Source organism: Vigna unguiculata, chromosome 9 (genome assembly GCF_004118075.2).
Source record: "Vigna unguiculata cultivar IT97K-499-35 chromosome 9, ASM411807v1, whole genome shotgun sequence".
NCBI classification, from domain to species: domain Eukaryota; kingdom Viridiplantae; phylum Streptophyta; class Magnoliopsida; order Fabales; family Fabaceae; genus Vigna; species Vigna unguiculata.
Window position 1 is genome coordinate 12,667,665 of NC_040287.1, and position 11,827 is coordinate 12,679,491.

The 11,827-nt window shown below is 28.4% G+C and overlaps 1 protein-coding gene across 3 annotated transcripts; it reads left to right on the top strand.

The window, feature by feature from the left end:
- Positions 1 to 2,570: 2,570 nt before the first annotated feature.
- Positions 2,571 to 9,118, top strand: LOC114162124 (tryptophan aminotransferase-related protein 2-like). 3 transcript variants are annotated; one of them, XM_028045905.1, is made up of 5 exons: positions 2,571 to 2,900; positions 5,773 to 6,076; positions 7,165 to 7,445; positions 8,342 to 8,643; positions 8,827 to 9,118. In XM_028045905.1, the coding sequence occupies exons 1-5, from the start codon at positions 2,653 to 2,655 to the stop codon at positions 9,009 to 9,011; spliced, it is 1,320 nt and encodes a 439-aa protein (XP_027901706.1). In that variant the 5' UTR covers positions 2,571 to 2,652; the 3' UTR covers positions 9,012 to 9,118. The 3 variants fall into 3 exon arrangements, with proteins under 3 accessions (XP_027901706.1, XP_027901708.1, XP_027901707.1); XM_028045907.1 differs by lacking the exon at positions 2,571 to 2,900 and adding an exon at positions 4,881 to 4,899; XM_028045906.1 differs by lacking the exon at positions 2,571 to 2,900 and adding an exon at positions 4,956 to 5,635.
- Positions 9,119 to 11,827: the final 2,709 nt, after the last annotated feature.

Sequence of the window (11,827 nt, forward strand, 5' to 3'; positions counted from 1 at the left end):
ATCTCCTTCCTAAAAACAAATACTTATTCTTGTTTGTAAACTTATTAAGCAGATTGTAATTCACATACAACCTTGAACACATAATTTCTCATTTTCATTTCTCCCTTTTATTTTTCCCTTCTGTAATTTATCCTAAGTTTCATCATTACACATCATTGTTTGTTTTTTAATCAATTTTTTCATTGGGTAATTTACCTTAATGAGCAATGCCCAAGAACTGATGAATGACATGCAAGCTTTAAACGACACATATGCATCAATGGAAAAATTGAGTTAAGAACTCTTTTTTTGCTTTACTTTTTTCTTTTATATATATATATATATATATATATATATATATATATTATATTTTAAATTTATAGGTGTTATGTATTTCCGTTTCGAAATTTTCAATTTGTGTTATAATAAAAGTTTTATAAAGATGTATCATTATTAATATTTTTTCATATTAATTTATTTTGTGTTATATTCAGTGATTTAAATAGTTAAATATAGATTGTTTGATTGTTTTATAATTTCTTTTTTGAATAATTATGTTTGATTATTTATTTTACTGAATTTTTATTTAATATTTGAATTTTAATATTTTGTACTACTTTTTAGTAATCATTATTATATATCATTTAATTTTAATTTCTTTCAATTATTTTTTAATTATATATTTAGTAATCATTATTATTTTTTTATATATTATTATTATTATATTTTATTTTCATATAGAGTAGAATATATATAAAATAATTTTTATAATGTATAATATTTTACAATAATTTTAATAACGTTTTTACAATTTAATGTACAAATATGAACTCATAAATATTTTACCAAATAATTATTCTCTGAAAAAGTCAAAATAATTTTGTATATTTTTATTATTTATAAAATATTCAAATCATCTTTAATTTATTTATAATTAGTGTTTAAAAATAATTTTAAACAAATAATTAGAGACCTTTGCTGTTTATTGCAAATTAATCAAGTTTTAAGTTATAGAGATAAATTGTTAGTTGCTTAAAATATATGTTTTAAATTTGTAGAATTTATTTTGAATTTATTATATTTTAAGTTTGTCTAATATAACTAATATATATATATATATATATATATATATATATATATATATATATATATGAGTTTTAATTTGTTAGTAAATTTATATTTTAAATTTATAGAATTTTTTTTTTCATGATTGTTTTATTTGGATTTGATTTCTTTATTTTAATTAGCTCAATTATTATACGTTTTTTTTAAACAATTATATGATAACATGCATTTTATTAAAAAAATACACAAAGTTTAGATAATCTTTTATAATAAAAATAATAAGGTATTACTATTAAATTTTACAACATAAACTATTTATATTTAATTTTAATTATATTTTAATATATTATATTGTTTCTAGAAAATTTGTACATTTTTGCAGAGTAAAATAACTACTATATTTTAAAGTAAATAAAATTTTAAGATATACACCTTGTCTCTTTGGATATTTGGATAGATGTATTATTCACAAAGAATAGGAAATGATGATTAATAAGTGAGTGGTATTATTTTGGAAATGATACAAGGTCATGGAAGAAGATGATTAATGGGATTCACTCAAAATCCAATCCCACTACCTATAGTAAGATTAGAGGATAACACTGCTGGTTTTACCAAATTAGTCATTCATTTATATTCATTCTTCTTATTATGAAAATTCAACATAATAAAAATTAGTAATACAAATAATAATTTAGTGTGGTTATATTAAAAATTTATTACTTATAAAATTACTATTAAAAATAAAAATAGTCTCCATGTAAATAAATTATTTTTCATCTTATATATTAAATTTATTTTCATACAAAATATATTGTATTATTCAATTTTTTATAAATATTTTTTTATATTTTCAATCATTCAATAAAATTTATAAAAATAATTATAAATTATTTATATATAATTTAATATTACGTATAATAATAAAAATATTTTGATAATACAACTTTTTTATCTATTAAAATTATTTTTTAATATCACGTCAGTGGACATTTTAATAATATAACTTTTTTATCTATTAAAATTATTTTTTAATATATTACATCAATCAATTTAATTTCAATATGTCACACCAATTACAAATTTTTATAATTTTCACTTTTTAATCTGTTCTAAAAACAACTCAGACTCCCTTAAAAAAATAATACTAACTTCAAAGTATAATTCTCCCGACCTTTTCCTCTCATTCTCCTTCTGATCAAAACATTATAACTTCTTGTATAGAAAGTCTTTGGTCTCAAATAATATCCCATAATTAAAATGAGAACACAGGAAAATAATAACCGCCAAGAAACTCGTGTTTCATCCCTTATTTTCTTTCGAAAAAATTTAACATATATTATAAAATTACAGAGAGCTCCTTTTGGCTTTGAACAAAACAGATTTCGATGGTAACAAAAATCTCGGTAAGAGTGCGCAAGCGATTCTATGTACGTGTTGGCACCACGTTTGAGGCAAGTTCGCCAACTTGATTTTGTATCGAAACCAAAGGTCCACTCTTCCAAACACACTTATATTTATATGAGTGGCACCTGTGCAACAAGAAAGCGGTTCAACCAGCCATTTTATTCTTCCACACACACTTTTTCTTCTCTCTTTTCTTCCGCCATGCCCAAACTCACTTTCTTCTCTTCTAAACACTTCTTGGTCTTATCTCTCGCCTTGAACGTTAGTCTCATACTCAGATTAATCGTCCACGAAGGAGAAGAACCCCACAACCATTCTTGTTTCGGACCACAAACAACAGGGGCATCCATTGCAAGAACCAATTCCAACATGCTTATATCATCATCATCATCCTCCAATTCAACAACTTGCACAACAGGAAGTGGGAGTAGAGTGATCAACCTCGACCAGTAAGCAAAGACTTTACTACATAATATATGTTTTACTAGTTTTAGTTTTTTTTTCTCGTATATGATGTGTTGGTTAAGGTTTATTATAACTTGCAATATGTTGGTTGTTTGAGTGAGTAAGCAACCTTTGACGTTTCAAGATACTTGGAACATGTTTTTAGACATTTTTCAAGTTGTCAAGCTAAAGGGTTAAGAAATTTTATTGATAAGTAAAAAGTAATGAGTCGAAGGTAACCAGAGACCAAATACTTGTTGTGGATGGAAGATTATTTGGCGTTAGATGGTTGAAAATTTTCGATTCTACTGTCATTTTCTGCTACCACTTTTGTTTGTTTGTTGGTAGCTATGACTGAGTCTTGCGTCTTTGGTCCTGTTCTTTGCGTTCTGCTATAGCTATTGTTACCCGAGAAGACAGAGACAACTCATCTTCTCTAACGTGACTTGCTCATACCAAAAATGTCAGGAATATAGCAGCAGAGACACAGTACACAAACAAATTTGTTTCATTATATATATTTTTTTATTATTTTATACTTGTAGCAGAAAATTGAGAGATTATTTATATAATTTAAACGAGTAGTGTAAATAAATTGGAATTAAATTAACAGAGAAATTCCACAGAAGTTATTAATTAATAGGTGTTCAAATGAATGGAACTATTTGGATTCAAATGTTTTTATAAATGTTTGAATAACCAGGTTAAACTTATTCAATTGTTTTTTCAACAAAGTTTAAGTTTTTTTTTTTTTTTTTAAGAGTTCCGTGCTATTCATCATGTGCTAAATTCTCACATAGTTTAGTTAAGTTCTACTAATTTTCTTAGTAAATTAGAAGTTGCCGAAGTTGTTTGGAACAACATGGAACTCAGTGTTATTATGTTTTTTTATCGGAGATAGCTGAGGATTAGCACGGTTTTCAAATGTGATGTATCACGTTTCCAAATATATCACGGATTTTATCAGTCAACGTTTTTCTCACAGATTTTGCAATAACGTCAAGTTAATTGTCTTAAATCATTTAATAATTTCTTCAACACCGAAAACTGAGTTTAAAGTTCCTTAATTTCTAAGTTAGATCAAGACGTTGCTGATATTTTGATTGTATGTTTTTTCAAACATATTTTACTGCTAAATGTTGGATCCTGTCATCTTCCTAAGTGTGTTTCATGTTCGATGTAAGAAAAGAAAAAAAAAAATTCATTTTTATCATGCACAACGCAATGCTCAACACAAGGGTTATGATTTAGTTAGAAAAAGTAGAGTCCCATTTTTATGTTAGAAGTGGTAGCCAAGTAGAAGAGTCTAACTTTAGCACCATTGGCGGGGTCCTCATTGACATTGTCTAACCCAATAATTATCTACATTAACCTCTTAAATTTTATCATTTTTTATTCAAAAATCATTTCTCTCTTCTAACAAATTATTCTTTTCCTAAGAGACACTCACTATTGCTATAATAGTATATTTGATTAGGGGAAATACAAAAGTGATGACATAATTGCAAACTAAAGTCAATTTTAAAGGACACCCATTCCAACTCAACTATTCAATTTGTAAGAACCCTTGTCTTTTACTTCTAAAACAACTATTTTTAAATCAACAAACTGTTCCAACATTTTAACCAAGAAACATTTGATATCCAACTAATTTTCCTCCCACCGAGTCACGCCATTTTAAGGTACTGTTTTCTATCACATGGTCTTGAGTTATATTCACTGTTTTTTCATAAACTCAAAAATTCTGCTACATGTCATAGAAAAAAATGGATCAAAAATTTCTTCTTTAAAACACACTTATTTCTAAAAGTGTTTATCTTTATTTTGCCTTTGAAAACCCACCATTTTTTTTTAAATGCTATGATATAATAGTGTTCGTTGGTAGTTGGAAGAACAGGAAAAAAGAAGTTGGTGGGGTCACATAGGCACTGCATAAAGACACTCTTTCGGCCGTGGCCATAACATAACACTATGTGGAAGCGCTTATTTTCTTTGGTTCTCTGAGTGAGTGAGAAGACATTTTTTAAGCTTTTTTTTTTTGGCTCAAACGTGATTCGCTGAATTGCAGAAGCAAGGTTTGAGTTGGACCCTTTGGAATCTGGATCTAAACATGTCAACTACATTGTGGGTCCTCCGAAATTGGAAATCCAACTCCAACATATTTTGTCCCCTTCACTCTTCATTTCTGCATGCTTCACATTCATTCATGTAATGCTAAATGCATACATTTACCCTTATATTTTCAACCCATCAAATCATTGCTTTGGCTAATGCAGTTTTATGATTACTTTTTCCATAACCTTTACACGTGCACATTCATCACTTACTAATTTCAATGCCCTTTCCTCAACTTGTTCATTGCCCCTTCTTTACCTAATTTGTGGAAGAAACAAAATCATTACTATGCCTTAATTTACTCAAAAGAAATTTTATGATGGGATTTGTGTCTACATGTGAGAGCAGTTAGTTAAATGTATCTGTCTAGGTTCATTATATCTTTGAAGTCCTATACTTTTTTTTTCTGGTTTCACTGTACTTTTACTCTTCTCATTATTCTCACTTTCGTAAATTGAATAGAAATAGATAAGAAGAATGCATATGAAATACAAAAAAAAGTCATAAAATTAATAGATTGAAATTTCTCGGTTTCCATAAAAGAATTCTCAACATGATTTAAAATATTTGTTAATGGGTGGACATGATGATAATGCATGTTTTATAGTTCATGACATTATAGAAGGTATGCAATTTTTTTATTGTGAGATGTTTGTTCATTGTGGGACATGAAGATGGTGCATGATCTGGGTAGTTTCTGCTGAGCTGTGTGATGCATTAAAATAAAGATTGAAAATTATATGAAACTGAGATTTTGTGCAGTGGAGACCCGAGAGTGTACGAGAGATTTTGGAGACAAAGTGGTGAGAAGAGCACGATCATAATCCCGGGGTGGCAATCGATGAGTTATTTTTCTGATGTGACCAACATTTGCTGGTTTTTGGAGGCAGAGTTTGCAAGGGAAGTGGTGAGGTTGCACACGGTGGTGGGAAATGCTGTGACAGAAGGGAGACACATTGTGGTTGGCACAGGTTCTTCTCAGCTTTTTCTGGCTGCTCTCTATGCTCTTTCCCCTACTGATGCACCTGAACCAATCAGTGTTGTCTGTGCCACACCCTACTACTCAGTGAGTAAAAACTATATTTTAATCATGTTTTAGTTTAGTTTATGATTGAACCAAAATATAAAATTAGGTGTATACTCTGTTTTGTCTAGAATTAATAGACAAGAAGATTTCTAAGATATTGTAAAAGTATTCTTTAGTAAAAGTGCATGCATATGAAGTGTTTGATTAAAGAACAGCAAGGTCATTCTTGAATCTGTTTCTGATACAGCTTCTGTGATGTAAAAGCAATGCTCTTGTACTAATTACCACATACAGCTTGTGTTATAAAATAGACAGTGGTTGACCACTTTTTTATATATAGTGAAGCAATTATTGCATGCTCCAAGGAACTTAAAACAGTGTACTAAGTCAAGATTTTTTTGTTGGTTGTTGATGATGAACCATAGACATTTATTGTGACAGTTGGAAATCAATAAACATTAAGCAATTGAGTTAACTGTGTCTGAGATTCTTCTGAATGAAACACTTACTGGTTATAGCATTCAATGTGTTCCTACCATTTCTTAGGTATCTGTACTCTGCAATTAATTTCCTTCCTTACTGGTACTGTCTTAAGATCATATCATAATATACTTTATGTATTTAAAACAGAAAAATAAAAAACTTCTGTTCAATTCTTTAATAACTGTTGTAATCACAGTTGACAAAAATTGATTTTTTTCCTTGTTAATCCTTCCATGTTTATCTTATCAGTATGTTCTGTTTTTCCTACACTCGTAATTTTTCACATCTGCAACTGATCACATGACACTCGGTACTTTTGTCCAACTGTGGCATGTGCGGAACTGTCAGTAAAGTAGTTTTGATTTGAAAATCTTAACATTCATTCAATTGATGAACAAAAAAAGTGTGATATGGCTTCATTACTAATTATGGTTGACCCCATTAATCACACTATATACTGCAAAGAAACAAATTATACACAGATTTTAGACAAGGTGACACACATTTTAGTTACATCACATGGTTCTGACTTTCATTATGGTGAGGTTTACCTGGAAAATTTTGCAGTGACACGTTATTTAGTTTGAGTAATTGATGGTTTGACATGAAATTGACGAGTGAACTAACTAAGTAACTACTTGCAGTCGTACCCATCAATGACGAATCACCTGAAATCAGGACTGTACCAATGGGGTGGTGATGCAGAAAGTTTTGAGAAAGAGGGTCCCTACATTGAGCTGGTTACTTCTCCCAATAATCCTGATGGACATGCAAGAATATCTAAGGTCAACAGAAGCCAGGGATTTTTGGTCCATGACCTTGCCTATTACTGGCCACAGTACACTCCAATATCAGCACCTGCAGATCATGATCTTACCCTTTTCACTGTTTCAAAAAGTACTGGCCATGCTGGAATGCGCATAGGGTAAGTTCACCCATATCATAAACGCTACCTTTTTCTACACTCCTCAATTATTTTCTCTTTCACAACAATTGTACAACCTTCATTGGATGTTTCTTGAATTACTGTTCTACAAAAATTGGAATTTTACTTTCCTAACCTGCACAATGCTTTGATGTAAATCTTCAGTTTTTTTCTTTTTTTCTTTTATCGGCAATGTTAGATGTTAATATGGAGAATGTTAGTTGTTAATATGTTAGCGGAGGAGTTGAATCTGCAATATCTTTCACTTTCTTTTTTAAACTAACCTTATAACTTTTGAGTGTTTATAGGATAGAGTTGAACTCACGGTCTATCTCACCCTTCCTTCCAATTTTATTACTACACGAACCTTATAACTCTGATGTAAATCTTCAGTAACCAGATTATCAAAATTAAACTCTTAATTATCATTAGAAAACAATACAAATTCACAATCAACATATGTGTAACTTATTTAAATACATGTCTTTTATCACTCTTTTTAAGACTTGTTTAAATTTTTTGTTAAAAAGTATTAACATATGTGAAACCAAATATGTTAGTAATTAATCTAGAAGTATGGCTAGTTGGACTGGAACCATTTTGGTTTCCTGAAAAGTGTTTGATGTATAAAAAATAAAGTAAAGAATTATTATTTTTTTCTTAATTAGCAATGTTAGTTATTAGTATTTTGTTAATAGGGAAGTTGAATTCATAACCTCTCCTACACTTCCTTACAAATCCACCATGTCAACTTTATATGCGTGTTAATAGAAGTTAAACTCATAATCTCTCTCACTCTCCCTTCCAGTTTTAATACTAAATCAACCTTATAACTCCAAGTAAAGAAAGATGAATCAAATTCGTAGAATGCACATTAATTTTTGTAATTTGTGTAGGTGGGCACTTGTGAAAGACAAAGAGGTGGCAAAGAAAATGACAAAATTCATAGAGCTGAACACAATTGGAGTGTCTAAGGATTCTCAACTCAGGGCAGCTAAGGTTTTAAGGGCAGTTTCTGACAGCTGGGAACAAGGAAACCCCCAAGAGGGGGAGTCATTCTTCAAGTTCAGCCACAAACTCATGGCAAACAGGTGGAAGCAACTTAGACTAGTGGTGGAGCATAGTGACTTATTCAGTTTGCCTAAATTTTCACCAGCATTCTGCACTTTTTTCAAAGAGGTCTTGGAGCCTCAACCAGGTACTTACTTGCTCTATTGATCACAAATTTGATTTCATGCGTTCATATTTCTTCTTTTTCAGTTACTTGTCTAGTGATTTTGTTTGTGCTCAACTTTTAAGAAAAGTGTTTCAGTAATCAACTTCAAGTTACATATAAAAACTTATATTGTTTTTGTTTTATGCATGTTTGATGATTTGACAGCTTTTGTGTGGTTAAAGTGTGAGGGAAACGTTGAAGATTGCGAAAGCTTCCTTCGAGCACACAACATCTTAACTAGAAGTGGAAAACACTTTGGGGTTAGCCCAAAATACGTAAGAATTAGCATGTTGGATACTGATGAAAATTTTAGCCACTTTCTAGAGAGGCTTTCTTCCATAAAATCGTGATTGGGAAAATTTGCTTCTGGGTAATGTTTGTATGATAATTAGAAGTGTTAGTTTTCTGTATGATGGAGAGTGAAACACCGAAATGCAATTTTGCTCCTTCATTTCTATCCTTCTCTTTTGCTGCATAATTATTTCATCATGTCATGGCTCTTTCTCTGTTTAATAATAATTGTACCAAAATAGTCCAATTCTTTTAGTATAAATACATTATCTGATTCTACTTTTGGACCAAATGAAGATGTACATGACACGAAAAACATTATAAGATTAACATAGTTTAACAAAGTTATCTTGTATAATTTCTTCAATTTTTGAACTTGTGTGTACCAGTTGGTTTTAACTTGAGGAGAAGTAACTATAATGTTTTTTTTTTTTCATTCTCTGTCCTAATCGTTCGTTTAGGAAAACTAGTAATCCAAGTCAGAAGAAGCTATTGATCCTACTAGTTACACCCCAACTTTTAATATCTGCACTCTCCTTTTGTTTGCTTTATTTAAAATGACATATTTCCCTTCTTTTAAAAACACTCTTATCTTCTTGCACTCTTGTTAATATTTCACATGCCTTTCTATGCTTTTACCCAATCTCGTTAACAGTACTTCTGGTACAATATAGATTAATTGAAATTAATTATGTTTCACTCCAACAAAGTTAAAATAATTTTCATTCTCTCAACATCATCTTTTGTTTTTTTTTTTAGTCAAACTTTGATGAGGAAGGTCTCGTTAAAAATAACTTCTTTCAGAACCACTATTTTGTGTGTTTCTTACATTCTGAAAAGTAATTTACTAAATACAGATAATATTAATGTTCTGGAAAGTGATACTAAAAAATGTTAAGAAAATAAAAATGTTTTTTGAAAAGTATGGTCCAAAATGTAAAAAGGAAAAGTGTTTATGAAATATTTTTTAAAATACTCTCTTTATAGTCCAAAATATACTTTTTGGTACACACTTTTTTCTTTTAATATTTTGGAAAGTACTTTTTTAAACTTTTCTTTCATTTTCATGTTTCCAAAAGCATTTTCATAATGTTAAAGAAAAAGAAAACTATCATGAAATGTTAATTTTTGTCCAAGAAATGCACTCCGAAATGTAAAAATAGAAAATTGTGTTCTATCAACTAATTTTCGAATTAATCTTCTAATATTTCAAAATGTATTTTTGTTAGTACATTTTATTTTTTTAATATTATGAAAAACATTTATAGTTATTAAGTGTTTTCCCGAACATGAATCAAGAAAGTGAAAATAAGACTACATCATTGTAAATAAATGAATTAAAATGGACGTGCATTTAGCTATAGAGGGGAGTGTAAACAGAAGAAGACTCAATTCTATTCAAGTGAACTCTTTAATCTTATTTAATTCAAGGAGGCTTCTCCCAACACCTCCAAAGACTTCTACTGCACCCCAAAGATTAATTGTGCAATCCATTTTGCCTCTCTAACTTAAGTAGGTAAAAGTAATTAAAATAATTACTGTGTTAGGTGAACTGAGAGTTGTATTTTGTTCTTATGCTGCACCCCTCGAGAAGCCACTTTCATTGTTTGATGTTTTCAGAACCTCTACGACTTTCGCTCTCAACTGCGTTTTGAAATTTTGCACTTCGATTGTTTGGGTTGCATCATTCAGGTTTATCGAAACGTTATTCCGTTATCCACTTGTTTAAGTTTTATCTTTTTAAGGTATCTAAGTTATTGTTTCACATCCATTATCCATGCTTCCGATATACTCAAAATGCTGATGAGATGCATGCATTTTTATAGTTCAACTTTGTATATATTAACTCATTTTATACGTTAACCTTTGTATATACTGAATGCATTTTGTATATATTGAATGCATGGTTGTGAATTTGGGTTTCAAAAGATGTTGATAGATGATGACATGGAAAAGCAAACAAAAAAACATACACCGACTTCTGACATCCAGTTGTGTCCAAAAATAGATTTGGAAATCCGCTTCAAAATTAAACAAATTTCGATATCCGATTTTTCAGAAAATGAATTTGGATATCAACTTTATCTTGTTACAGGTTTCCACATTTGTCATAATAAATATTTTCAAGTATTAAATTTGTAAGTTATTTATATTTTGTGATTTATTATATATTTATTTAATTTATATATTTTTATGGTTTCAAACTTCTAAAAATTAAATATTTTGTTAAGTCTTTAATTCTTAATTTTGATTTTTTTTTGAATTTATTTTTAATACAAACCAAATTTCGGTGATGATGGTAACAAAAATTTCATTTTATACGAACTAGAATTTGAAATCTGATTCGTATTTTGTTTTAATTATTTTTTTGATATTTTGAAATGCTTTGTAATTATTTTGTTAATTGTATAGCTTTAGGTATAATATTTTATTTATTTAACGTATTTGTTTTATATTTGTATTTTTAATTTTATTAATTAGTTTAAAACCATAATTATTTTTTTAATTTAATTTTAAATATTTTTTTAATAAATTTTATTTTTATTTTATTTATTTAATATTTATTGTTTTATTAATATTTTTTATGTTTTGTTTATTTTTTAAAGTTTTTTTTATTGTGTATCATATAATTCTTTATATGTAATGTAATTTTTTATTTTTCAATTTTTTAAAAAAGTTAAAACTTTTTATTCATTTATAATTAGTTTATATTTTTATTGTGTATCATATAATTCTTTATATGTAATGTAATAAAAATAAATAAATAAAAACTCAAGTTCAGAACTAAAAAACAATAAATATGAATAAAATATATTATAAAAACAATTAAACAATAAATTAATAATATTAATCAAATTAAAATTAAATCTTATAT

What these genes read in the sequence shown, in the direction of transcription:
- LOC114162124 (XM_028045905.1), top strand. Translation starts at nt 2,653, where the DNA reads ATGCCCAAACTCACTTTCTTCTCTTCTAAACACTTCTTGGTCTTATCT. An exon ending in AGAGTGATCAACCTCGACCA is followed by an intron (nt 2,901 to 5,772) that starts GTAAGCAAAGAC and finishes GATTTTGTGCAG; the next exon opens with TGGAGACCCGAGAGTGTACG. An exon ending in GTGCCACACCCTACTACTCA is followed by an intron (nt 6,077 to 7,164) that starts GTGAGTAAAAAC and finishes AACTACTTGCAG; the next exon opens with TCGTACCCATCAATGACGAA.